The following is a 26,747-nucleotide window of genomic DNA, read 5'->3' as shown; positions in this document are numbered from 1 at the left end:
AGTGGAAGAGAAGATATTAACAAAAATATGATGTTTTCCTATGCTGTGTTTATGAGTTGTGTGTTGGGGGGTAGTATTATAAATAAGTTATTTTTTGTAAGAATATTTTCACTCAAAGAAGGCTAGTCATACACTACCGAGTCACAAGGAAATGTTTCAGACAGAATCTGAGGAAGATTCTCTTAAACTTAAAAAGGATAAGCATATAACTTATTATTCAAAGTGGAATATTTTGGGGAATGAAAAGGAGTCAGTATAATAATTGTATCAAGTCAATGGTGGTGAACACCACCATAAAGTAGGACAGTCCTAGACATTCTAGGACATCTATTCATCTTCCTTATGGTCCAAGAACTCAGATTTTCTTGGTTGCTTCATGAATTGCCATCTATAAATCCTGGCACTCTCTTCTAATAGTATGGAAGGTGGCGGACACTTTACTGAAAGCCTGGTATTCTTCCAATTCCTGGGAGATGAGGGATGATACTCTAATTCTGTGTTGACCATGAGGAATTATCCCTTAGTTTATTTCTATGAGGTATTGAGACTATATTAAAAATTACTCTCAAATATACATATCCCCAGAATTGCCATAATGGCTTATGTTTGTAAATTTTCTCAGATAAAATTTTCTACCTTGTTACATTATAGAGTATATTAAATATAATTTAATCTTTTAATGGCTCAACTCTTAACTCAGTTCAATAGCTATTGAATACTGTCATGTGCTGGGAAATGTGTCAGGTGTTAGAGATGCAAAGATGAATAAAACATGCAGTCTGTCCTCAGAGAACTGAGAATGGGGGAAAAGCGAACATGCAAACAATTTATATGATATGAGTTACAATTCAAAAATGTACATGTTCAAGATTCAAAACAGAGATATAGGGGAATTGGAGGAAGTATTCTTATTCCTTTAAGAGGAAGGGTAAGAATGGATAAGGAAGGGTAAGAATGACAGGAATTTTATCAGTCTGGGGAGTGAAGTTGACACCTAGAGCCTCTATTATTATCCATAAAATCAGAGACAAAGTCATCTGTTGAGAATGAGTGAGTGTAAGATAACATTGGAACTTTAAGGATGGTAACCAAGTTTTAGAATTGCTGCTGTGGGAAACTAAAGGAGATGTCACTAACCAAAGGCAAGTAATGGGTAGTATTTGGGCCAGAAATTGTGAATTTGTAGTTGCACTATGCTGACTTTGATGCAATAGGCTAATAATGCATAGCATATGAAAAGACAGACCAAAGGACCAATCGGGGCCAGGGAATGTAGATCCAGCACAGTTAATGATAAGAGGGCAAGGGCATTAAAGCAGTGGTAGTTTTTGCAACCTCTAATGAAATAATGGATGTAGGCAAGGATCGTCAAGTCTGCTAACATCACAAAGTGCTAGACAACAGACCTTATTTGCCTCCTAATGAAAGTTCTCAGCATGAAGTATTCCTGTTAAAAAAATTAAACTGAATCTGAGCAAGACTCTGTATCTGATTTCCAGTTCACAGAAACAGAAGAACAGAGAAAAGAGGAACCTGATAAAGCACATCATGGGGATGTGACCAGCAAAATCCAAACTGTGGGAAACCCAATAGGACAAACAATTCAGTTTCTATAACAAATAAGTTGTAATAAAGAAGAAAAGAGAGGGAGAAGGAACATATGGGTAAAAAGAGATGTAAGAGATTTATCAGCCAATTGTAATGTATGGACTTGATCCAAATTAACTTTAAAAAATTATGAAACGTGGGGCCGGCCTGGTGGCTTAGTGATTAAGTTCACATGCTCCGCTTTGGCAGCCCAGGGTTTGTGGGTTTGAATCCTGGACATGGACCTACACACTGTTCATCAAGCCATGCTGTGGCGGCATCCCACATACAGTAGAGGAAGACAGGCACAGATGTACGCTCAGGGCCAATCTTCCTCACCAAAAAAAATATATGTATGAAACAACAAGAGAAATATGATTATTTCCTGGATGCTTGATGATATTAAGAAGTTATTGTAAATTATTAGATATGATAATGAACTTGTAACATTTTAAAGCAAAATCTTTTATATATATATGTATATGTATACACCCATATACAAATCTTTATAAGTAAAACTATATGGTATCCATATCATTATTTGCTTCAAAATAATTCATGTTGGAGGGAGAGGGCATACATGAAATAAGACTGACCAAGACGGATCCAGGGGTATGAAGTTTTATTATTCTGTTTTCTCATGTTTGAAGACTTCCATTGTAACAAACAAAGAAGGGTGGAAGAATATTCCATTCAAGTGAACAGCCATGAGAATTCATGGGAAGGAAGGGAGTCCATAGGAGAGGGCCAATAATCTGAGGGAAAAATCAGAGATTAAAGGACTAGAGGACAGTCTTGTCCTGTGGAGGCCAAAAAGTAGGTACACTATAAGGGAATGAGAATGTAAAAGCCATTGTAGGTCATGCAGGGTTCAGGGTGTGGCCATGGAAGTGACTTTTCAATGCACAGAGCTGAAGAAGTCAAGATACTGTGGACCGAGTGTGTCTGGGCCATCACCAAGGATGGAAAGCACATAAGGCGATGGCAGGAATTGGGTGGAGAAGTCCATGAGCCAGGAGCCCACGGCCTCATTAAAGCAGAGTAGTGGCCTAGATGAAGCTAAGAAGGGACCTAGGGCAGTACATGAAGATCACTCACTATGACAGATACCAATTACTAGAGTGTGCCCTTTTCTAATTAGTGATTTCGTGTCTTGCTGTCTTTCATGTTAATTGTCAGTTCTCCAAAACCGTTTAGAGTAGAATGGTTTTCTGAGGGTTGCTGCCAAGCTCTCTGTATCACCACTTCCCTCATTACTTAGGGCATTTCTGCTTTCTTCCAAATCTGAAGTGAAGAATAATGATGTCAGATGTCTAATCATCCCACAAGGGGATCTTAGCTACATTGTGGTTAAGGAACAGTGTCTCATCCTTTCTAATCTTTAGGGAATAGAGCAGCAAGGAAATTTTCACTGCATCTCAAAGTGCTTATCTTTTCTTTGACTTACAAAAAATTCTTCCTTAAGCCAGTATAATTTTTTTCAAGCAAAAAATTGTATTGTTTTTGAAGTATAATTTTCCAGAAGGAAGTACATGTTTGTACTAAATTCTCCCATGGTTTATTTCAAGATGCTCAAAGAATGGTTTAAAATGCAGAAATACATCTTAACAAATACATTAGTCATTTCTATTGTTTAAAAAAAATTATATAAAACAAAGTTTAGCATATCTTTTAGACTAAGACTGTAAATTGTGTGACTTTATAACATTCCTAAGGTAATTTCTTTATTTGAAATTTAACTTACTTTATTATCTTCTGTGCACTTTTGACAATTTTTCCTTACAGCACATGCTGCAAGAAAGAAAAGTAAAATACAAAACTGTAAATACAAAGTCTATTTATTGCTCAATTTTATATAAAAGTGCATTTCTTGGGGGCCATCCTGGTGGCGTAGTGGTTGGGTTCAGCGCACTCTGCTCTGGCAGCCTGGGTTTGCAGGTTTGTATCCCAGGCATGGACCTGCATCACTCATCAAGCCATGCTGTGTCAGGGACTCACATGCAAAATAGGAGAAGACTGGCACAGATGTTAGCTCAGCACCAGTCTTCCTCAAGCAAAAAGAGGAGGACTGGCAACAGGTGTTAGCTCAGAGCTGATCTTCCTCATTAAAAAAAAAAAAGTGCATTTCATTTAGTCATTGCTGTTTCATGGCATATTCATCCATACCCCAACGTTTTACTTTATTATTTTCATATATCTAGACACTTTTCCTATTGGTACTATTTAAATCCTAACTCTTATTTTCTCCTGTTACTCTAAAAAAATGAAATGGCATCATCCCACTTTCATTAGCCAAGTAAGTTCTAAAAAATAAGTTAAAAAAAAAATAGGGAAAAACAAATAGGCAATATCACTTATACTTAAAATATCATACTTTAAAAACCTCTTTGAGTAACTTTGTTATTCAGTATGGTTTTGCCAAGATATTCCTGGCTAACTAGTCCTTTAAATAGTAAAAAAAAAAATTTAAATATTAAAAAAATGTTTTGCCACAAAGCTTTAAAAACTTCCACCAAATGAGGATTTTCATTCTTCTTGTTTTATGAAAAAATAAACAATATAATTTCTATTTGAAAGTTCCAAAATAAAAAATATGAGTTTAGAAAAAAAGCACTTCAATCGCTCTTTTTATTACTTCAATGTCTCTGTAAAGTAAGGAGGGTCTGGAATTAATATCCTAGTGGTCATGTGACACAGTAATAGTAAAGTCACTCTCTCTATTACTCTGGAGACAGGGTTCCAGCCTCTGTGGGAAAGATCAGACCTTCCTATTTAATTTTAAATTGTTTGATTGGATACAGATCTGATTTGGCTGGGAAAAAACTTACAATAGCTTTTCAAATTAAGTTCTATTAAATATTACTTCCTCCAACCCCAAAGTATCATTGAAGTCCCCGAGGGAAAGCTGAGTGAAGGAGAAGGCAAGGCAAATGGGGAAGACCCTATTGCTTCAGCTGTGTTGGGGACAGCTGGCTTCAGGTTCACTGCGGGAGGCAGGGTAGGGACACAAAAGGCACATGACTTAGCCATCATTTTCCAAATTCTACTTGCTTCCCACAGCTTTTTTTGTTAGCTAAAGTTTTTATTTTGGAATAACTTTAGATTTACAGAAAAATTGCAAAGATTATACAGGGAGTTTCTGTATACCTCTCATCTAGCTTCTGCAGCACTAATATCTTAACATAGTACATTTAGCAAAAAAGAAATCAACATTAATAGATTACTTTTTTCTTTTTGAGGAAAATTAGCCGTGAGCTAACATCCACTGCAATCTTCCTCTTTTTGCTGAGGAAGACTGGCCCTGAGCTAACATCTGTGCCCATCTTGCTCTACTTTATATGTGAGATGCGTGCCACAGCGTGGCTTGATGAGCAGTGCTAGGTCCACGCCTGGGATCCAAACCAGCAAAGCCCAGGCCACTGAAGCTGAGCAGGCAAACTCAATGGCTACGCAAATAGACTGGCCCTGTTAATACATTACTATGAACTAAACTTCAGAGTTTATTAGGATTTCATCAGTTTTTACACTAATGCTCTTTTCCTGTTCCAAGATCCAGGATACCATATTGCATTTAGTCATCAGGTCTCCTTTAGTCTGTGACAGTTTCTCAGTCTTTCCACGTTTTTCACGACCTTGGCAGTTTTGAGGAGTACTAGTCAAATATTTTGTAGAATGACCTTCAATTTGGGTTTGTCTGATGTTTTCCTCATGATTAGACTAATGATATGGGTTTTGGGGAAGAGTACTGCAGAGGTGAAATTCCCCGCATTACATCATATCAGCATGTACATGATATCAACATGGTTTTTATTTAGTTTTTAGATATTTAAATACATTAGAGAAAGTTGAAGACAGAAGGCTGCTGCTAGTACTAGTTGAAGACATGGGACATTGTGTGAACTAGGAGAAGGTGCATCTCTGAAAGGATCAGTTAGAAAAATGCACACCCTTCCTGAGCAGCCACAGCCAGGAAGCTGGCTTAAAGGGGAATATAAACTGACCTTTGCCCTGAAGTTATATGGAATGCTTATTAAGCAATTTATAAACAAAAATGCTTATTTATAAACAATTATAGCCCATCTTCACAATCCTCAAAGGTCGTTATTATTAGCCTCACTTTACCAGTGAAGAAACTGACCTCAGAAAAGTCAAATAACACATTCAAGTTCACTTGCTAATAATGACAGAGCATGGATTTGAGCTGTTTTGACTGCCATCACCTCTCCCTTCTCCTGGGAAATATAACCCATCCTTCTTCCTTTGCAGAACTGCTCCCTCCTCAGCTCTAGACACATAGATATGATTGGTAACTGCCCTCTTCTACATACTCCCTTTTCCCAGCCAGGTATCTAAGGCTGTGCACCTGAACCAAATTGGGCTAATCCCAGACCACACTCATTGGTCCAGGGAGAGGGAATGTGGCCAAGTCAGGCCAGTCAAAATCCTCCCCCCATAATTTTACTAATTGGAACTTGAGGGTAAAGGAGTGGTGAGAAGCCTCCTTTCCTTTGCATGGAAAGCTGAGAGGATGTGGGCTTGGGAGCTGCCAGTGGCCATGAAGTCCTGAGGAAGAAGCTAAGAGGAGAGAACAAAGTAGACAGGCAAAGAAGAGGAGCAACAACAGAAGAAATAGAGAGCTGATGGTGATTCACTCATTTCTGAGGTCTGCTGCATTTCTATACTCTCTTGTATCGCTCAAGTGAGACAAAATTACATTTCTCTTACATGTATAATCTTGGGTTCTTACACTGCAACTGAAAACATTCCAGTTAATACAAAGTCCACAGCCTTGTTTCTTTCTAAGTCCTGATATTTTCCTTCTTTTCATTATTGCTACTTATTTCTTTTTTACGTTATTAAAACAGGGTTATTGTCTTTATGTAGTTATAAAAGTAATACATGTTCAACATAAGAAATAAGTATACATGAAAAATAAAAATGAACTGAAATTCCACCATCCAGAGAAACTGATTCTCCATTTTACCGTATTAAGCAAACTATTTCCATGATCTGAACTTGGATTTTGCCATCATTCCAGATGGATCCAACCAGCAACTCTTAAATTCTAATATTCTATACGCTGACTAGAATCTTCTTTTCTTTCCTCTCTTGCTTGCGTTTTGACATCACTCAGACCTTCACTTTCCTTGACCTTTCCATTGTTTCCCAAGTCTGCCCCTCATGGCCTCATTTCCTTCATGTCAGTAAATGACTCGATCTGATTCCATCTCATAGGTTTAGATTGAGCACTTGTATAACAACCAGTCTTTTTTGCCCTTATTGGAGAACCAGTGAGGGCCAGCTGATCTACACGACCATGTGCTACACAAAGTAATAGGTTCTTTCTTTCTTTCACTCTATTCCTGAAGAAAGAAGTACTAGCGATTTGCACAGCATTATAAGGTACCAGATTCTTCCCTTACCATAAAGGCCTGATTTTTGTATATTTGTTTTGTATCTAGTCACTTCCTTCCTCTTGATTACATTTTTTCATAATTTTTGCAGCATCGTTCTCTCCTGGTTCTTGTAGAGCATCTCTGGACATTCTTTTTGAGCTTTCTTGACTGGTTCTACTTCCTCTACCAATGTCTAAAATGTTGTTATTCTATAAAGTTCCATCCTTGGTCCTCTTCTCCCATGAGGGATCACAATTTCGAATTCCTAGAGATGCCAGGCATCAACATACATTATACCAGGTATCAAGAAAAAATCTCTCTTTTTGATTGGCATTTCAATGAGTTAATAAATTAATAATTTAAAACACTGAACAACTGAATCAGACAAGCTGATTCTAAATTTTATCTGAAAAGAGAATATTTTCAAGAACAGCTAAGAGAAAAAAACAATGGGGGGGCAGATAACAGGCTTTATATATTATAATTTTCTATACTCTATCCTTATATTTTATTTGCTTGATCTGTTGATTTCTGATATAGGCATGTAAAGTGATTCCATGTGGTTTTTAATTTATCAAATGCTCTTTTATTTCTAGCAGCTTTTACTGCATCTATTTAAAAAACTATGTTGTTAATTAAATAAAAGTTCATAATATGTCATTTTCATGTATCTTTCTATATGTCAGTATAGAATATCACTTATTCTTCCACTTAAAAGATTTTTTTCTTGAATTCTATTTTATCTAATATTAATATCGCCACACTTGCTTCCTTGCTCAGTAGTATTTGCAAGGTATATCTTATTCCATCAATTTATTCTTTGTTCCTTAATTTCCTCTAGTTATTTTGAAGTCACACCTCCTGTTTCTTTTTCTATATAAACTGTTACTTTAAAAATTTGAGAGATATATTTTATATGCCTCTTTCTATCATTGTCTAATCAGGATCTACATTCTCTACCTATATAAGGATCCTAATATGCTTTGGCCTGTTCCTTTTCCTCCCCAAACCACTTCCCAGGTAGAAATCATCTGTAATTTTAATTATTATTAAATAGTTATTAATATATTTACTTGTATTTATATATTTATATTAATATAGTTATTAATAACTATAATAGTTATTAGACTGTTATTATATTTCAATTGTTATTGACTTACCGTCAAACATTAGAATTAACTCTAGGTTTTACTGGTTTCTTTACTTACTACTCATTCTTGAATCCCACATTTCCCCTTAATTCATTTTCATTTTGCTGAATAATATCCTATTAAGGTATATATAATATCCTATTAATATATATAATATCCTATCTGTGAAAGTTAGGAATCGTTTGAATACGGATATTCCTCAACTTACGTGGAGTTACATCCCGTTAAACCCATTGTAAGTTGAAAATATCGTAAGTCAAAAATGCATTTGACACACCTAACCTACCGAAGATCATAGCTTAGCCTAGCCTGCCTTAAAGTTGCTCAGAACACTTAACGTTAGCCTACAATTGGGCAAAATCGTCTAAGACAAAGCCTATTTTATAATACAGTGTTGAATATCTCAAGTAATTTATTGAATATTGTACTGAAAGTGAAAGACAGAATGATTGTTTGAGTATAGGATGATTGTAAGTGTATCTGTTCTCTATCCTCGTGATCACATGGCTGACTGGGAGCTGTAGCTCGCTGCCGCTCCGCAGCATCAAGAGTATCATGCCGCATATTGCTATCCTCGGAAAAGATCAAAATTCAAGATCTGAAATACAGTTTCTACTGAATGAATATCTCTTTCGCACCATTGTAAAGTTGAAAATCGTAAGTTGGGGACTGTCTATATATGTAACACAGGGAATTTAGTACTCGGAACTGGGTAAGCAAGCGATGGAAGACTGAGAAGCCTACCCGCGGAAGACAGTAAAACTCTACCTCCTCCTAGATATCAGCACCTCCTAAACTCGAGGACAGAGGAAGGAGGCAGCTACCAGAGCCCAATACAAGTGTACTTAGAGTAAGCTTGACAGATATTCTTGGCGTGTTTACCATTAGCAGAAATAAACAAATGGGCACTTACAGAAATAAAGAAAACACCTGGAAGCCTTGCCTCCTATTCAAATTATTTAGCTTTCAATTTATTTCCTGGGAGAAATCTGCTTTTTCATCTCATTCCAATATCTTATCTTGACTTCGAGACTTGTTTCACTGAAACTCTTCCTCATTTGGTGGTTCTCTAGCTTAAAGCACTTGTGGGGAAATTTTCATCTGTTCTTTGAGTTATGTTTTCTTCTAGGGTAGATTATTTGTTTTCTGCATGCTATCAAATACTCCTTAATTTCATTATTTATTTTGTTGACTATGCAATGTTTGCATAGTTGCTATATTGTCTATTTTCATCTTACTAATGCTTGGATAGCTCTGTCCAGACCTTCTATTTGTGCTGATGTAGTGTAGTGACATCTTGACCACCTTACCACTGTCCTTGAGATCTTTTTTCTGAGAAACAACAGTTTTATGATATTTATGTTCTATTCACTTGTTTGCTCTCAGCATTTGACAAAGGAATAGAACTCAGATGAGGCCATGCCAGACTTTGTTAGAATACCTGGCTCTACACTCTCTCCTGGGGTATTGTCATTTTCCACTGCCAGATTCATTCTAGCTAATTGAAGGTGTTTCCCATTTCCATAAAAGGGATATTTTGTATTATAATTCTGCCCCTAAATCCAGTTTGTAGTCCAGGAACTTGGATTCTCATCAGAGTCAGGCCACTGTTCAGTTTCCATTTCTCTTGTTTTTCCTCTGTTGATCTTCAGAACAGGGTAAAGAATAGGATACCCATTCAATTTGCATCTCTCTAGATCTGGGAGTATTAATGAAAATTCTCGGAATTTAGTGACTCACTAGTTACTTCTGAGGGGTGATGGTGGCATTTGAACCTTGCCATGCTGTGCTATTCTATTCTGTTCTGGAATCTTCAATTTCTTTCCTTGGTTGCCACTTGTTTTTAGATTACAACTTATTGTTGTGTGGTTACTCCTGGTGAAAGAAATTCTCTATATTTTAGTATGTTTCTTAATTCATTCATTAGATATTGGGGAAGAAGATTCTTAACCCAAAGTTCCAAGCGCAAACTGTAACTTCTTGGGATATTGCTCATTAAACTCTCAAATGTAAATCAACATCAGGGTTAGAAGCTGTGGAGATCAAAGTAACCTGCTTTGGGAGAGCTCTCACTTGATAATGGGAATATTCACAAAGTCCTATGGGTTGCCTGCAGGAAAGGCCTATTACTCAGAGCACTAGCAGAAACGTAGGTGTGATCTCAGTGAGGAGTTAGAATCCCTTTCTTAGTTTTGGAAGGAAGGCATCATGGTATTTAAGAAACCATATCCTGTTCAGATCCTCTGCCCATTTTTTTATTGGGTTGTTAATTTTTTTGTTATTGAGTTGTGTGAGTTCTTTCTATATCTTGGAAATTAACCCTTCGTCGGATATATGGTTTGCAAATATCTTCTCCCAGTTGGTGGATTGTTTTCGTGTTTTATTGATGGTTTCCTTGCGGTGCAGAAGCTTTTTAGTTTGATATAGTCCCATTTGTTTACTTTTTCTTTTCTTTTTTTTTTTAATTTTTATTTTTTTCAGATGTACATCGTATTTCGAATTCTGTATACATTACATCATGTTCACCACCCGAACACTAATTATAGTGCATCCCCTCACATGTGACCCTAATCACCCCTTTTGCCCTCCCCCATCCCCCCTTCCCCAAAGGTAACCACCAGTCCAATCTCCAATGCTATGTGGGGTGTTTTTTGTCCTTTTTATCTTCTACTTATGAGTGAGATCATATGGTATCTGACTTTCTCCCTCTGACTTATTTCACTCAGCATAATACCCTCAAGTTCCATCCATGTTGTCACAAATGGCCGGATTTCGTCATTTCTTATGGCTGAGTAGTAGTCCATCGTGTATAAATACCACATCTTCTTTACCCATTCGTCCCTTGATGGGCACCTAGTTTGCTTCCATGTCTTGGCTATTGTGTATAATGCCGCAATGAACATAGGGGTGCAAGTATCTTTATGCCTTTGTGTTTTCAAGTTCTTTGGATAAATACCCAGCAGTGCAATAGCTGGATCATATGGTAGATCTATCCTTAATTTTCTGAGGATACTCCATACTGCTTTCCATAGTGGCTGCACCAGTTTGCACTGCCACCAGCAGTGAACAAGGGTTCCCTTCTCTCCACACCCTCTCCAACATTTGTCGTTTCCTGTCTTGCTAATTATAGCCATTCTGACCTGAGTGAGGTGGTACCTCATTGTAGTTTTGATTTGCATTTCCCTGATAGCTAATGATGTTGAGCATCTTTTCATATGCCTGTTGGCCATCTGTATTTCTTCTTTGGAGAAATCTCTATTCAGATCTTTTGCCCATTTCTAATTGGATTGTTGGTTTTTTTGTTGTATGAGTTCTTTGTATATTTTGGATATTAACCCCTTATCTGATATATGGTTTGCAAATATCTTCTCCCAATTGTTAGGTTGTCTTTTCGTTTTTTTGATGGTTTCCTTTGCTGTGCAGAAGCTTTTTAGTTTGATGTAGTCCCATTTGTTCATTTTTGCTTTTGTTTCCCTTGCCTGGTCAGACATGGGACTTGAAAATATGCTGCTCAGACAAATGTCATAGAGGGTACTACCTATGTTTTCTTCTACAAGTCTCATAGTTTCGGGTCTTACATTCAAGTCTTTAATCCATTTTGAGTTGATTTTTGTGCATGGTGTAAGGGAATGGTGTACTTTCATTCTTTTGCACATGGCTGTCCAGTTTTCCCGACACCATTAATTGAAGAGACTCTCTTTTCTCCATTGTATGCTCTTGGCTCCCTTGTCGAATATTAGCTGTCCATAAACGTGTGGGTTTACTTCTGGGCTCTCAATTTTGTTCCATCGATCTGTGTGTCTGTTTTTGTGCCAGTACCATGCTGTTTTGGTTACTATGGCTTTGTAGTATAATTTGAAATCAGGGAGTGTGATACCTCCAGCTTTGTTCTTTTTTCTCAGGAATCCTTTGGCTATTCGGGGTCTTTTGTTGTTCCATATAAATTTTAGATTCTTTATTCTACTTTTGTGAAAAATGCTGTTGGAACTTTGATAGGGCTTGCGCTGAATCTATAGATTGCTTTAGGAAGTATGGACATTTTAACGATGTTAATTCTTCCAATCCAAGAGCATGGAATATCTTTCCATTTCTTTGTGTCTTCTTCGATTTCTTTCAACAATGTTTTATAGTTTTCGGTGTACAGATCTTTCACTTCTTTCTTTAAGTTTATTCCTAGGTATTTTATTCTTTTTGTTGCAGTTGTAAATGGGATTGTATTCTTAATTTCTCTTTCTGCTACTTCGTTGTTAGTGTATAGAAAGGCAACTGATTTTTCTACGTTGATTTTGTATCCCGCAACTTGACTGTATTCCTCTATTATTTCTAAAAGTTTTTTAGTGGACTCTTTAGGGTTTCCTAGATATAAAATCATGTCGTCTGCAAAGAGTGACAGTTTCACTTCTTCTTTTCCAATGTGGATCCCTTTTATTTCTTTTTCTTGCCTGATTGCTCTGGCTAGGACTTCCAATACTATGTTAAATAGGAGTGGTGACAGTCGGCATCCTTGTCTGGTTCCAGTTCTTAGAGGGATAGCTTTCAGTTTTTCTCCATTGAGAATGATATTTGCTGTGGGTTTGTCATATATGGCCTCTATTATGTTGACATATTTTCCTTCTATACCCATTTTATTTAGAGTTTTTATCATAAATGGATGCTGTATCTTGTCAAATGCTTTCTCTGCATCTATTGAGATGATCGTGTGATTTGTATTCTTCATTTTGTTAATGCAGTGAATCACGTTGATAGATTTGTGGATGTTGAACCATCCCTGCATCCCTGGAATGAAACCCACTTGATCATGATGTATGATCTTTTTAATGTATTGTTGTATTCGATTTGCTAGTATTTTGTTGAAGATTTTTGCATCGATGTTCATCAGTGATATTGGCCTGTAATTTTCTTTTTTTGTGTTGTCCTTGTCTGGTTTTGGTATCAGGATAAAGTTTGCTTCGTAGAAGGAGTTAGGAAGCTTCCCCTCCTCTTCAATTTTTTGGAAGAGTTTGAGAAGGATAGGTATTAAGTCTTCTTTGGATGTTTGGTAGAATTCACCAGGGAAGCCATCTGGTCCTGGACTTTTATGTTTTGGGAGGTTTTTGATTGCTGTTTCGATCTCCTTACTGGTGATCAGTCTATTCAAATTTTCTACATCTTCTTGGTCCAGTTTTGGAAGGTTGTATGTTTCTAAGAATTTATCCGTTTCTTCTAGATTATCCAATTTGTTGGTGTATAGCTTTTCATAGTATTCTCTTATTATCTTTTGTATTTCTGAGGTGTCTGTTGTAATCTCTCCTCTTTCATTTCTGATTTTATTTATTTGAGCCTTCTCTCTTTTTTTCTTGGTGAATCTAGCTAAGGGTTTGTCAATTTTGTTTATCTTTTCAAAGAACCAGCTCTTGGTTTCATTCATTTTTTCTATTGTCTTTTTAGTCTCTATTTCATTTATTTCTGCTCTGATTTTTATTATTTCCTTCCTTCTGCTGATTTTGGGCTTTGCTTGGTGTTCTTTTTCCAGTAGCTTTAGGTGCGCTTTTAGATTGTCTATTTGGGATTTGTCTTCTTTGCTGAGGTAGGCCTGAATTGCTATAAACTTCCCTCCTAGAACCGCTTTTGCTGTATCCCACAGATTTTGGCATGTCGTGTTTTCATTTTCATTTGTCTCCAGGAATTTTTTGATTTCTTCATTGACCCAGTCATTGTTCAGTAGCATTTTGTTCAATCTCCACATTTTTGTAGCGTTTCTGGTTTTCTTTCTGTAGTTGATTTCCAGTTTCATACCTTTGTGGTCCGAAAAGATGCATGGTATTATTTCGATCCTCTTAAATTTATTGAGACATGTTTTGTGGCCTAATATGTGATCAGTCCTGGAGAATGTTCCATGGGCATGTGAAAAGAATGTGTAATCTGTGGTTTTTGGGTGGAATGCTCTGTATATATCTACTAAGTCCATCTGGTCTAATGTGTCCTTTAAGCAAGTATTTCCTTATTGATCTTCTGTTTGGATGATCTATCCATTGGTGTAAGTGGAGTGTTAAAGTCCCCTACTATTATTGTCTTACTGTCTATTTCTCCTCTTATGTCTGCTAATAATTGCTTCATATATTTAGGTGCTCCTGTGTTGGGTGCGTAGATATTTACAAGTGCTATATTTTCTTGTTGGATTGTTCCCTTTATCATTATGTAGTGCCCATCTTTGTCTCTTATTACAGTTTTTGATTTAAAGTCTATTTTGTCTGATATAAGTATTGCTACCCCCACTTTCTTTTCTTTGCCATTTGCATGGAATATCTTTTTCCATCCTTTCACTCTCAGTTTGTGAGTGTCTGTAGGTCTGAGGTGTGTCTCTTGTATGCAGCATATACATGGATCTTGTTTTTTTATCCAGTTGGCCACCCTATGGCATTTGGAGCATTTAGTCCATTGACATTTAAAGTAGCTATTGATAAATATGTATTTATTGCCATTTTGTTAATTTTCTTTTTTTTGGGTGTTTTAGTAGTTCTACTCAGTTCCTTTCTTTTTCTCTTGCTGTCTTCCCTTGTGGTTTGATGGCTATCTTTAGTAATATGTTTGTTTTCTTTTGTCTTACTTTTTTTCCTGCTTGTTATAGGTTTCTGGTTTGTGGTTACCATGAGGATCCTATTTAATATACTATGCATATAACAGTCTCTATTGAGTAGATAGACTGTTTAGCTTGACCTCTTTCTAAAAGCTCTACTTTTTCACTCCTCTCCTCCCACATTATATGTTTTTCACATCATATATAGTCTTTTGTTTAGTGTGTGTCTATCCATTACCCTCTTATCATTGAAATAGGTGATTTTATTACATTTATCTTTTAACCTTCATATTATCTTCACAGGTAGTTGATCTGCTGCCTTTACTAAACTTTTACCTGACAAGTGATTTTATTGCCTGGTTTTTGTTGTTGTTTTGGGTTTTTTTGATAATTTTTTTTATCTCTATTTGTGGTCATTGCTTTCCCACTTAAATAAGTTCCTTCAGCATTTCTTGCAGAACTGGTTTATTGGTGATAAACTCCTTTAATTTTTGCTTGTCTGGAAAGCTCTTTATCTCTCCTTCCATTCTGAATGACAACCTTGATGGATAGAGTATTCTTGGTTGTAGGTTTTTTCCTTTTAGAACTTTAAATATGTCGTGCCATTCTCTTCTCGCCTGTAGGGTCTTGGCTGAGAAGTCCACTGGTAGCCTGATGGGCTTCCCTTTATATGTCACTTGTGGCCTTTCTCTTGCTGCTTTTAGGATTCTCTCTTTGTCTTTAATTTTAGACATTTTGATTATAATATGTCTTGGTGTGGGCCTCTTTGGGCTTCTCTTGTTTGGAGCTCTCTGTGCTTCCTGAACTTGGATGTCTGTTTCCTTCCTCAGGTGAGGAAAATTTTCCTCTATTATTTCGACAAATAAATTTTCTGCCCCTTTGTATCTCTCTTCTCCTTCTGGGACCCCTATAATCCGAATGTTAGCATGCTTGATATTGTCCCAGAGTTCCTTTACACTGTTCTCATTCTGTCTAATTCTTTTTTCTCTTTTCCGTTCTGCTTGGGTGATTTCTTCTAGTCTTTCGTCTAGCTCGCTGATCCGTTCTTCTGCTTCCTCTACTCTGCTATTGAGTCCCTCTAGAGAATTTCTCATTTCGAGTATTGTATTCTTCATTTCTGATTGGTTTATTTTTATATCTTCCAGTTCTTTGCTGATGTGCTCACTGTGTTCATCCATTCTTCTCCACATATCTGTGAGCATCCTCATTATATTTTGTTTGAATTCTTTGTCCAATAGGTTGCTAGTTTCTGTTTCATTTAGTTCTTTTTCTTGGGTTTTGTACTGTTCCCTTGCTTAGAAAGTATTCCTTTGCCTCCTCATTATGCCTCTTTCTCTGTGCTATTTTCTTTGTACTAGGTGAGTCGGCTATGTCTCCTGATCTTGGAGAAGTGGCCTTATGTATGAGATGCCTTATGAGGCCCAACAGTGTGCTTCCCTCTCGTCACCAGACCATAAGAACCAGGAGTGACACCTTTGTGGGCTACTTGTGTTCTTCTGCTGTGGCAGGGTTGCTCCCATTGCCGGTACCCAGGGAGTCTGATCTTTCCTTCCCTGGCCAGCTGTTTGTAAATCTGGTTTGGAGGGGCCTCAGCACTGTTGGCTACAAAGTCTATCAGCACACTCTTATTGCAATTGTCCTCTTAATTGGGTTGGTACCCAGTGTAGCTGGTTGCTAGGCTCAGGGGCTACAGTTGTGATAGGCCTGAGGCCAACAAGGCTGTTGTTAGTTCTCTTAGGAGTGCAGCTGAGTGGGGCTAGCCCTTGGCATGGGGGCACTCAGTTGTTTCAGGCTTTGGAAGGTGGGGCTGATCCTTTTTATGGCTATTTGTGAAGCACAAGTCTTCTGCCACTGATAAGCCTCACCCCCCACAGGACCACATACCCTGCCAACACAGTCCTGGTCCGTGCACACTTCTCAGCCCTCTGGAGCATACCCCAATGCCACACTGCAGAGGCCCCCACTTCTCCCCCAATGCCCCCCACAGTTGACCTGGTCCTCACACAGGCCCTGCTCCACAGAGGCAGACACCCTTGCCTGCCTGTAGAGGATCAAGGCACTCAGTCAATGCAGGCTGAAAAGTAGCCTGAGGGCTTGCTGTTAGTTGGGGCCAGTCCCTAGGGCAGGTTGCCTGCCCTGGCTGAACTGGATTAAATCCATGCTCTAGTGGGAGTGGCAGACCCCTGGGTTAACAGCCCAAGGAATGCACTTCAATGGCCCCCACCGGTGTCCGTATGAGCATGCCTGGACCAGCTCAGAACAATGGCCCCCACCAATGCCTCAGTCGCCAGAGAGGACCCTCCTCTCACCAAGATGCCCCCAGAGCCCACCAGGTGAGTCTCATTTCACCAAAGGACAGTCAGCCTTCTCTCTGGTGATTTTAGGTTGCTGCAATGAGTGAGTTTGTGCATGGGCCCTTTAAGACCCAGATCTTTTTGGCTTTTAGCCAATAGCTTTTCTGGGGGTGTCCTCGCTGCAGTTAATAGCCAGCAAAGCCAGACAGCAAGACCCCCTTCTCAGTTGGGCTGAGTCCGAAGGATGGTTATAGCAGTATTGCCCCCGTTCCGGACCTCACTCCTCCAGGGAGGGCTCGTACCTTAGGGTGGCTCCCACCTGGCCAGCCTGAGAAGCTCCACTGCTCCCAAAGGTGGCATTTTTCCTCTCTGGCCAGAGTTACTGCCTCTTCTGCCTTCGTCAGGACTGTCCCTTGTCGTGGGGGTTCTTTTTATCCAGTTTTCAGTTTTCAATCCAGGGTGATTCTCCCCAAAATTGTTGTAACCTAGTTGTGTTCGTGGGAGGAGGTGAGTTCAACGTCTGCTCATGGCGCCGTCTTGACAAGAGAGACTACTTTTTCTTTTGTTTGCCTTGCCTGAGTAGACATGGTATTCGAAAAGATGCTGCTAAGACCATTTCAAAGAGAGTACTGTCTCTGTTTTCTTCTAGGAATTTTATGGTTTCAGGTCTCACATTCAAGTCTTTAATCCATTTTGAGTTAATTTTTCTGTATGTTGTAAGACAATGGTCTACTTTCATTCTTGCATGTGGCTGTCCGGTTTTCCCCAACGCCGTTTATTGAACAGACTTTCCTTTCTCCATTGTATGTTCTTGGCTCCCTTGTTAAAAATTAGCTCTTCATAGATGTATGGTTTTATTTCTGCACTCTCAATTCAGTTTCATTGACCAGTGTGTCTGTTTTTGTGCCAGTACCATGCTGTTTTGATTACTTCACCTTTGTAGTATATTGTGAATTCAAGGAGTGTGATATCTCCAGCTTTGTTCTTTTTTCTCAGGATTCCAAAGAAGATATACAGATGGCCAACAGGCACATGAAAAGATTTTCAACATCACTAATCATTAGGGAAATGCAAATAGAAACTACAATGAGATATCACCTCATACCCATCAGAATGGTTATTACTAAAAAGACAGGAAATAGCAAGTGTTGGAGAAGATGTGGAGAAAAGGGAATCCTCATACACTGCTGGTGGGAATGCAAACTGGTGAGGCCACTATGGAAAACAGTATGGAGATTTCTCAAAAAAGCAAAAATAGAAATACCATATGATCCAGCTATTCCATTTCTGGGTACTTATCTAAAGAACATGAAAACACTAATTTGAAAGATACATGCACCCCTATGTTCATCACAGCATTATTCACAATAGCCAAGACTTGGAAGCAACAATAGTGCCCATCAACAGATGAATGGCTAAAGATGTGGTGTGTATACACACACACACACACACATACACACACACAATGGAATACTACTCAGCCATAAAAAAGACAAAATCTTACCATTTGTTACAACAGGGATGGACCTTGTGGGTATTACACTAAGGGAGATAAGTCAGATGGAGAAAGGCAAATATCATACCATACCACATATAATTTCACTCATATGTGGAAGATAAACACAGATAAGGAGAAGAGATTGATGGTTACCAGAAGGGAAAGGGCTGGGGGGAGGGCAAAAGGGGTACGGGGCTTGAGTAAAGCAATGGATGGAAACTAGACTTTTGGTGGTGAACTGACGCAGTCTATACAGAAGCTGAAATATAATAATGTACACCTTAAATTTACACATTATAAACCAATGTGATGTCAATAAAATAATTTTTAAAAAAAGAAAGAAAGAAACTCTATCCCTGTTAGATGTGAAGGTTAAATGCAAGCACAAAGAGGAAACTGCCCCAGGCTAGCAAGCAAACCCTCAAGGGAGGCCCAGGACAGGCTGTACCAGGCTTTACCTCACAAAGGGAAGCTGTTTCCCTCAGAAAGTTGACCAGGGTTGTTCAGCCCTAGAACTGAGCTACCTAGAATCAGAAACTTCAGTCTTTGAAGACCAGACTATGTTATTCGTGATTCTTGATTTGTTTTGTTTACTCCCTTTTTGTTCTTCCTCAGCATTTTAAGGGAGTCTTTTCAAAAATTCCAGTTGACTCCTATTTGCTAGGGAACAAAGGGATTTGTTTCTATGCCTGGCCTGTTTTCAGGCACTGTTTGTAGGGAGAACAGGGTGGGGATGGTACTAGACACTGTTCCTCTGGAGTATGTATGGGGATGACCAAGAGGTAAAGAGAGAAATCTATGGGAAAGATGAAACCAAAGGAAACAAGCTAGGCTTTTTGATTCAGCCTCTCCCCACCTCCCATCCTCTCAAGGGAGTCTCTCATTTCAGGGCAAAGCCGAGAGCTTTGGGTTTGGTTTTAGTAAGGAAAATTTATTCCCTTACAGATACAAACATTCTTTTAGACTCCAGAAACCAAACAGCAGTAATTATTCTTATAGTCTTAATAAAAAATGGTAATCTTGGCTTTACAGGGCATTTGCCAGGTAATTCAAATCCTGTCCTTATTCTATCTATACATTCTAATTTATGATACTAAAAATCTTATTTCTTGTTCAAAACCCTATTCAACTCTGCATGACTTTTAATGTTTTAAAATTTCTTCAGTTGGGGAGGGGAACCAAAGGAAGTCTCCAAACAAAAGTAGTAAATTTCTTAAGACCCAAATTAAGCAATTTATTAACTAAGACCTTACAACACTAAGAAAGACTAGCTATGGCCATTGAGTGGAGTCTGATTAGAACAAACCCAACAGCTTATTCACAGCATAAAGCTTTTATGCTATAGGTTATAGAAAAAGTCAGGGAGGGGAAACACAGTTTCCCAAATTTAAAATTGTTTTAATCCACTTATCACATTTCAGATAAAGCAAATTAATTCAAGACTAATTTACATGGATTTCACCAAAAATGTCAAGAGCGTTTAAAAATGTCTTCCCTCTAACACCAAACAGCAACTTTAGAGATGAAAATCTCAGCCTGCCAGGGTGGCACAACCAAAAGGGAATACAGCCAGCAGAGGCACGTGTTGGGCACCAGCCTCTGGGCTAAGGATGGCTCACCATCATCTACAGATTTTGTTCTCTGCTTCGCCGTGTAGCTGGAGATTTGGGAAAAACCATTCTCTGAGAAGCTGATAAGCAGTTGGATAAGAAAGAGGGAGAGGAAAACTGGCAGGAGGATTTGGCCCAATGCCCGCAGCCAGCACATCGCTCCTCAGGTCTGGGTTCCACCGGGTCCTGGCCCGTGGGACCGTGACAGGCACCAGGTACAGAGTTGGATAGGCAGACCGTGTTCAGGGACTAAGACCTGCCCTAGTCACAGCCCCTTTCCAGGCCTGGGGCCCAGCATAATTCACAGAACCTTAGAACTCCTAATGTTCCGGCCAGAACATGGAATGCTCACGATGCAATCCCAGTCCACCCTGGGTGGGGCTTCCTAGGCTCCTGACTACCCAGGTTCAGCCCCTGGACTTGAAAGATCCCTGCTACACCACTGTTTTAGGAGAAAGGCCTGGATTCTAATTTCTACCACTCAATAGCATGTAACACAGTTGCACCTTTCTGTGCTGCTTTCCTCAGAAGAGAAACAACCTACTGTTCACTCCACCCATGGGGGTTGTTGTGTCGTTAAGTGGTGAGGTCCTGAAACTCACAGCCCTGTAAATCCTTGATCTCCTTGAGTAGTCTGTGACTCTTGAGCATGTTCCCAAAGTATGCTGTATTTTAAGTGGTATGCAAATGAATATCTTTTATTTCCATAGTTATGCATTTATTTTCAATGTGTCTCAGAAAAATATAGCTAGTAATTATAATGATATAATGGCAACAATATAAACTTTCTTTTAAAATAAATCTATGTTAAAATGTCAAGTTTTAGAAATATAAATAGTAGTACATGATTTAAGGGATATGGCAAAATTGTGAAGGTGGTTCCAGAATAACTGAAATTTGAGGAATATTGCCCCAATGCATGTGAGGTGGAAGGGCATAGGGACCAGGCATGGAAATTTGACCTTGACCAGGGTCTATCTTGTTTTGTTTTTCAAAAATGAAATATATGCTGGAGTTATCCCAGAGCATTCCTGGCATATTGATCTACACTGCACCCTGAGGACTATGAATCCAGTATAAAGATGAAGTAGGGGAAGACATGTGCACAGTTCCAGACTGCTTTTTCTTTGTCTATTTGCAATGTAGAGGACAGACTAACACCATATTAGCTACAATATAAAAAGTGCTCTTACAGACTGACAAGAAAAGGAAAAAAAAAAAAAGGAAAATAGACAAAGGATGTGAAGAGTCCATCTACAGAAAAGCAAATCCAAGTAGCCAACGAATTTGTGAAAAAAAATATTTTAAAATATGCTAGTACTAGGAAATTGTAAATTGAAGTAATAATGAGCTAGCTCTTTGTATCCATCAGGTTGGCAAAAATTTTAAAACAAAGCTAACATACATTACTAGCAAAGATGTAGAGAATTTGTACCCTTATATCTTTTGGTGGAACTGTGAATTGTTATAATGTCTTTGGAAAGCAATCTGGCAACAGCCGTTAAAACTGAGAATACATATATTCTTTATGTGCATGTTTCTGTTTGGGAATCTGCCCCTCACTGCTTCTCAGTTCTCATGCTATAGGTGGGGCTCCAATACCTATCCTGGGAGTGGAGCATGAAAACTAGACCTGAACAAATCAGAACATGGCATTTCCCTGGCAAACATGACTGGCTCAGAAGTGGGCAGATGACCTATGCTGGTCCAATTCAAGCCAGTCTCAGGCTTTTGTTAGGAATGCTGGGACAAATAGGCTTATCTTTCTCTGGATGCAAACTTGGAAGGATTTAATCACCGTAGCTGCTAAAAGCCAAATTGAAACCATGCAGAGTATGGCCATGCAAATGCCCTGCTCAGAGCATAATTGACTGATGGCCTCAGCTGTTGTCCCTCAGATTCCCCCCTCATATTTGTGCCAAGGTCATGCTTCCTACACGCTTCTCCCAGGCAACACTAAACATCGCAGGAACACTAGTGCAGAATGCCTCCAATGGAAGATTTTGGCTTGAGGACTCCCCATCAATCTGGTTGAAACTTTCTTAAAATCAGGCTGTACTCTGAAACTCTACCAAACAAATCCTTCTTCCTTCCCCTTTTCTTTACAGGTGTCATACCTGTATCACTATTTGAAGGTTCTCCTCACCTTCACCAGCTCCCTCCCCTTTATCTTTCCCAACTGTTTCCCCAGTAAACTTCTTGCACTTCTAATCCCATCTTGGCAGCTGATTCTTGAAGGACACAAACTAACACAAATGTTACTGTAAGTGTTCTGAGAAAACAAGTGGTAAGATAAAGCTTTGAGACTGGTTCACTTTCTATCCAATGAGTAAAGAAGATGCCATCTGGAGCAGTACGTGGCATATGGATAGTCCCTGAAAGAGATGACAGCTGAATTACTAAAAATTTCACTGGTGGTGAAACATTTTCCACCTGGGAAATGAACTGGTGAAGGGGAATGCCCTGGTAGGTGTAATAATTCAATAATTTGAAAGACACAAGGGAGCAGTGCCTACAGGGACAGCAGAAATGGTTGGTTATAGAGTTGTTCGGATACCCTGCAGAAGGATAATGAGAAACCAAGTGCCATTGACTAGCAGTTAAAGACTAAGTGTGAAAGCCAGAGGACCCCTTTGGTAGCCCTTATCCATTGTAGTAGAAGAGGGGACACAGGTTAGCAGCAGACTGAGGACCTGATAGTTACAGAGCTCCAGAGACATTTACTTGCTCAGCCAGGCAGGTCTCACGCTAAGCCCAGAGCTCTGGCTGGGGAAAGCTGGGACCCTACAACATATCTTTGGTATTTAAGTGCCACCACCTGGCCTCTATTACTTTGGGAACCTCATTATTCCTGTGGATATTAATGAACCTAACTCTGTGACTGCCTTTACTGTCAGTTTTGGCCTATGGATGAGAGATACTGAACTTCTTAGTGATACTGGTGTCCCTTTTAGCACATTCCTGATGGCCTTGGTGTACGGATGGATGCTCCTAAGCATGTGATATTGACCCTGCAGGTCTCCCTGAAATCTCAGAGCCTGCAGAGGTGGCCTCCTCATGTGCTAGAAAACAAGGATCTCTCAATAGGTGCCCTCACAGGAGCTCCACTCTGCCTCATCCCCTGGCTGATAAGCCAATAACTAGAGTTAAATCCCAGTAGAATCCAGCTGGGGACATGCTGAGCCTGATAATACAGGAAATAAATTATATTCCAAAGTATAATTAGCTTATATTGGCAGGACCCAATGAGTACCACTAACAGTGAATTTTGAGGGTGCTTTATCAAGGGGCTAGAATGGTAAACTGGATAAGCAAGAGTTCATCGACTTGGGGGTACTTTCATAGGAGATGAGACAATATCATGGCAAGACTCTAGGGGATGGGGCAAACTCACTGTTAGAGTGGCTCTTAGAAGCCTGAAGAAAGTGATGGCCAACACCAAGGAAAGTGGAAATGCCTGAGTTTCCCAGGCAGAAAGAAGTGGAAGAAATAAAAAGGCTGAGAGAATTAGGCTTACTGAAGTAGATATATTATGTGAGTGCAGAAAAACCACCAGATGATTATGATCCAGGAGAGGGTCCAGAGAAAACACCGTTCACCAAGGCCAACAGGAATGTGCTGGTAAGAAGGGCACCAGCATCACTAAGAAGTTCAGTGATGGCTCTCCAACGCAGGCCAAGACTGATAGTAGAAGCATTTGTGGAGCTGGGCTTCCTAATACCCAATGGGAATGATGGAGCCCCTGAGGTAATAATGGCGAACTTGTAGTGCTTAAATGCAAGAAGCCAGAGGACCACAATTACTATAACACCTGCCAAAGTCAGACAGGCAGCCATTGAGGGTTTGTCCTACAGGGGCTTATAGAGATAGTTAACAGAGTATGGCATCCTTAGAGGCAAAATAGAGGGGCCGTCAGCAAGGGTGTTGCTTAACATCCACAACCAGAAATGGGAAAGCATGGAGGAGTAAGAAGCTGAGAGCATTAGCTCCAATAAAGAGTCATGACCCTTTGCTCAGTTCCCAAACTTGAGCCAATTTTCAGATCCAGAACCCACTGACTGAAGAGTTGTCTAAGTTCTAGAAGGGACTCCACCACACTGCACCAAAAACATACCGTAATAATTCTCCTGGTCCTTCCCCAAAGTGACCTACAACCATTTACTAGGGTGATTGTACACTGGGAAAAGAGGAACACCTGACATCTTGAGGACTTTTGGACACAGGGCCTGAGTTGACATTGATACATGGAGAACCAAATCATCACCCTGTCTAATCCTGTCCTGGCATCTGCTTCTCAGAGGACTCCACCTCATACGGGAACAGCAAGCACAAGAATGGAGTCATTTCAGAACAAGAAACAGGTTCCCGCTGATCCATCTGGACACTGGATCAGACAGTCCTTGGAGTCAAATTGTTTTATTATCCAAGTCAATAATCCCCCTTTTGCTTAAGCCAGTTTGAGTTATGTTTTCTATTTATTGACAGCAACATATCAAGACTCCTCAGAGGAAGGAAAAATGGTGATAACAGGTTTTTGATTATTATTCTTAAGCAAGGTCCCTGTGCTCCTTCCTAGAGTTGATCGGAATACCTGCAATGAGGAAGGGGAATACATAAGTCTACAAATCCCATTTATAAAGCTCCTTTTGTTCATAAATCAAGCCTGCTCTCTTGCTTTTTCTACCTTTATATACATTTCCATATACTTATGTGTATATATACATATATATAAAATATATACATACACAAAATTTAAAAAAATTATCTATCCAAATAAAAGATAAAGGGAAAAATTTTTTTATCTTGTCCCAAATTAAGAACAGAAGATTGTGATTGGGGTCTGCTACGAGACTCTTAATATCCAGGGCAGAACAGTAGCAGAGGTCAGAACACTCCCCCGCTCAGAGCATCAGTCTGCTGTGCCCACCCATGCCTACCATAACCCAAATGTGTACCTCACAAGCTCTGAGTCCCTGAATCTGTTTAGATAATTGCAACATCCCACCTCAGGCAGAGGGCTGAGAAAGTGATGTTACCACCCCTCCTTAGACTGACTTCAATCTCTTGGTGCTTCATGAGTGAAGTTTCATTGCCTCATCAAAAGTAACATCCTGCCCAGAGAGGTAGCCCCAATTCTGGCTGACTTGGAACCAGTAATCTCATATGCTCCAGACATAACAACTTCCACTTATTCGTCACCCTCCCAAACCACTCTTAGCTGATGACCTTGTTTACTACCTCACAGAGAAAATAGAGCCAGTCAGAAGGAAATTTACCTAGATTCTGCCTCCACACTTACCTCAGGGTCTGCACTCACATTCTCAGCTTCCCTGCCTGTTACTACAGAGGAATTATTCATGCTCCTATTCAAAGCCAAACCTGCTCCAAGGTCGCTAGATCTCACCCTCCTCATCTCTCCAACAGCATCACTGCAGCAACTTTCCTCTTGTTCTTCTTCATGTGTTTTTCAGTTTCTATTGGATCATTCTCAATAGTATATCAACATGCTATTATTGATCCTGTCTTTAAAAACACAAACAAACCTTGTTCTAATTCCATTTCCTTAACTAGCTATCACCTCATTGTTCCTCTTGGCAGAAAATTTCTCTAGTAGTCTATACTCATTGACTTCAATTCTCACCCAATTGTCTCAAACTGTCTGTAACCAGACTCCCCAGTCCCTATTCCAAAATGGCTCTTGTCAAGGATACTAATGACCTCCATGTGCTAAATCCAATGATTAAATCTCAGCTCTCATCTTCCTTGATTTATTATCAACATTTGGCACTGTTGATCACACCATCTCCCTTGATATCCTTTTTTGCTTGGCTTCCAGTTAACCATGCTTTCACCATGCACCATCACATCTTGAATGTCCCCCTACCTCTCAGGTTGTTCCCGCTGAGTCTTCTTTTTTGGATGCTACTTTTTTCCAAGACCTCTTAATATTGGAGCAGTCCAGTCTGACTCCTTGGTTTTCTTTTCTAGGTACATTTATTCGCTTGGTAATCTCATCCAGTCATATGGCTTTAAATATCATCCGTGTGCTGCTGACTCGTAAGTCTCTATCTCCAGCTTGGACTCCTCTCCTAAACTCCAATCAAATATATCAAAATGCCTACTTAATATCTTCAAATGAGGCAAACAAACATCTCATCTCTACATGTTCAAAACTTATGATCTTCCCTTCCACCCATTTTCCTATCCTCCTGGTTTTTCAGTCCTCAAACCTTGAGGTCATGCTTGACTCCATTTATCCTCTGAAACTCCACATCCAATTCATTAGCAAATCACCTCTACCTTCACGTTAGCAAACTTCTACCCCCTTGTGTGTAACTGCAATAGCTCCCTAACTGGTCTCTCTGCTCCCACCCTTGTCCCGCCCTACTCTCACAGCCTATTGTTAACACAGCAGCTAGCAATTATTTAAAATAAAAATCAGACTACCTCTACTCAGAACCTTCCATTCACTCAGAGTAATAACCCAAGCTCCTTATGGAAAGCTGACACCTATGTGATCTGACACTGCCGCACCTTGCCTCTCTGGCATCATCTGCTATTACGCTCCTCTTGTGTGATTAGACTATAGCCATGCTGGTATCTTTGCTGTTTCTCAAATACACCAGGCATGCTGTCACCTCAGGGCCTTTGCAGT

The 26,747-nt window shown here is 39.4% G+C and overlaps 1 protein-coding gene across 2 annotated transcripts in view; it reads right to left on the bottom strand.

Moving 5' to 3' along the window:
- PTTG1IP2 (PTTG1IP family member 2) overlaps positions 1-20,413 on the bottom strand; it is an 80,697-nt gene extending 60,284 nt beyond the window's left edge. For both annotated transcript variants that reach the window (XM_070617448.1, XM_070617447.1), the window contains exons 1-2: positions 20,102-20,413; positions 3,332-3,378 (exon numbers count right to left, since the gene is read on the bottom strand). In XM_070617448.1, coding sequence (XP_070473549.1) covers positions 3,332-3,378; positions 20,102-20,249 — 195 coding nt within the window. In that variant the 5' untranslated portion in view covers positions 20,250-20,413. The remainder of the gene's footprint in view (positions 1-3,331; positions 3,379-20,101) is intronic.
- Between the last annotated feature and the right edge of the window lie 6,334 nt (positions 20,414-26,747).

The sequence above is a fragment of the Equus przewalskii genome, chromosome 4 (assembly GCF_037783145.1).
Source record: "Equus przewalskii isolate Varuska chromosome 4, EquPr2, whole genome shotgun sequence".
Taxonomy (NCBI): domain Eukaryota; kingdom Metazoa; phylum Chordata; class Mammalia; order Perissodactyla; family Equidae; genus Equus; species Equus przewalskii.
The sequence above is the reverse complement of the archived record's forward strand: the minus strand, read 5'-3'. Positions and strand labels throughout refer to the sequence as shown.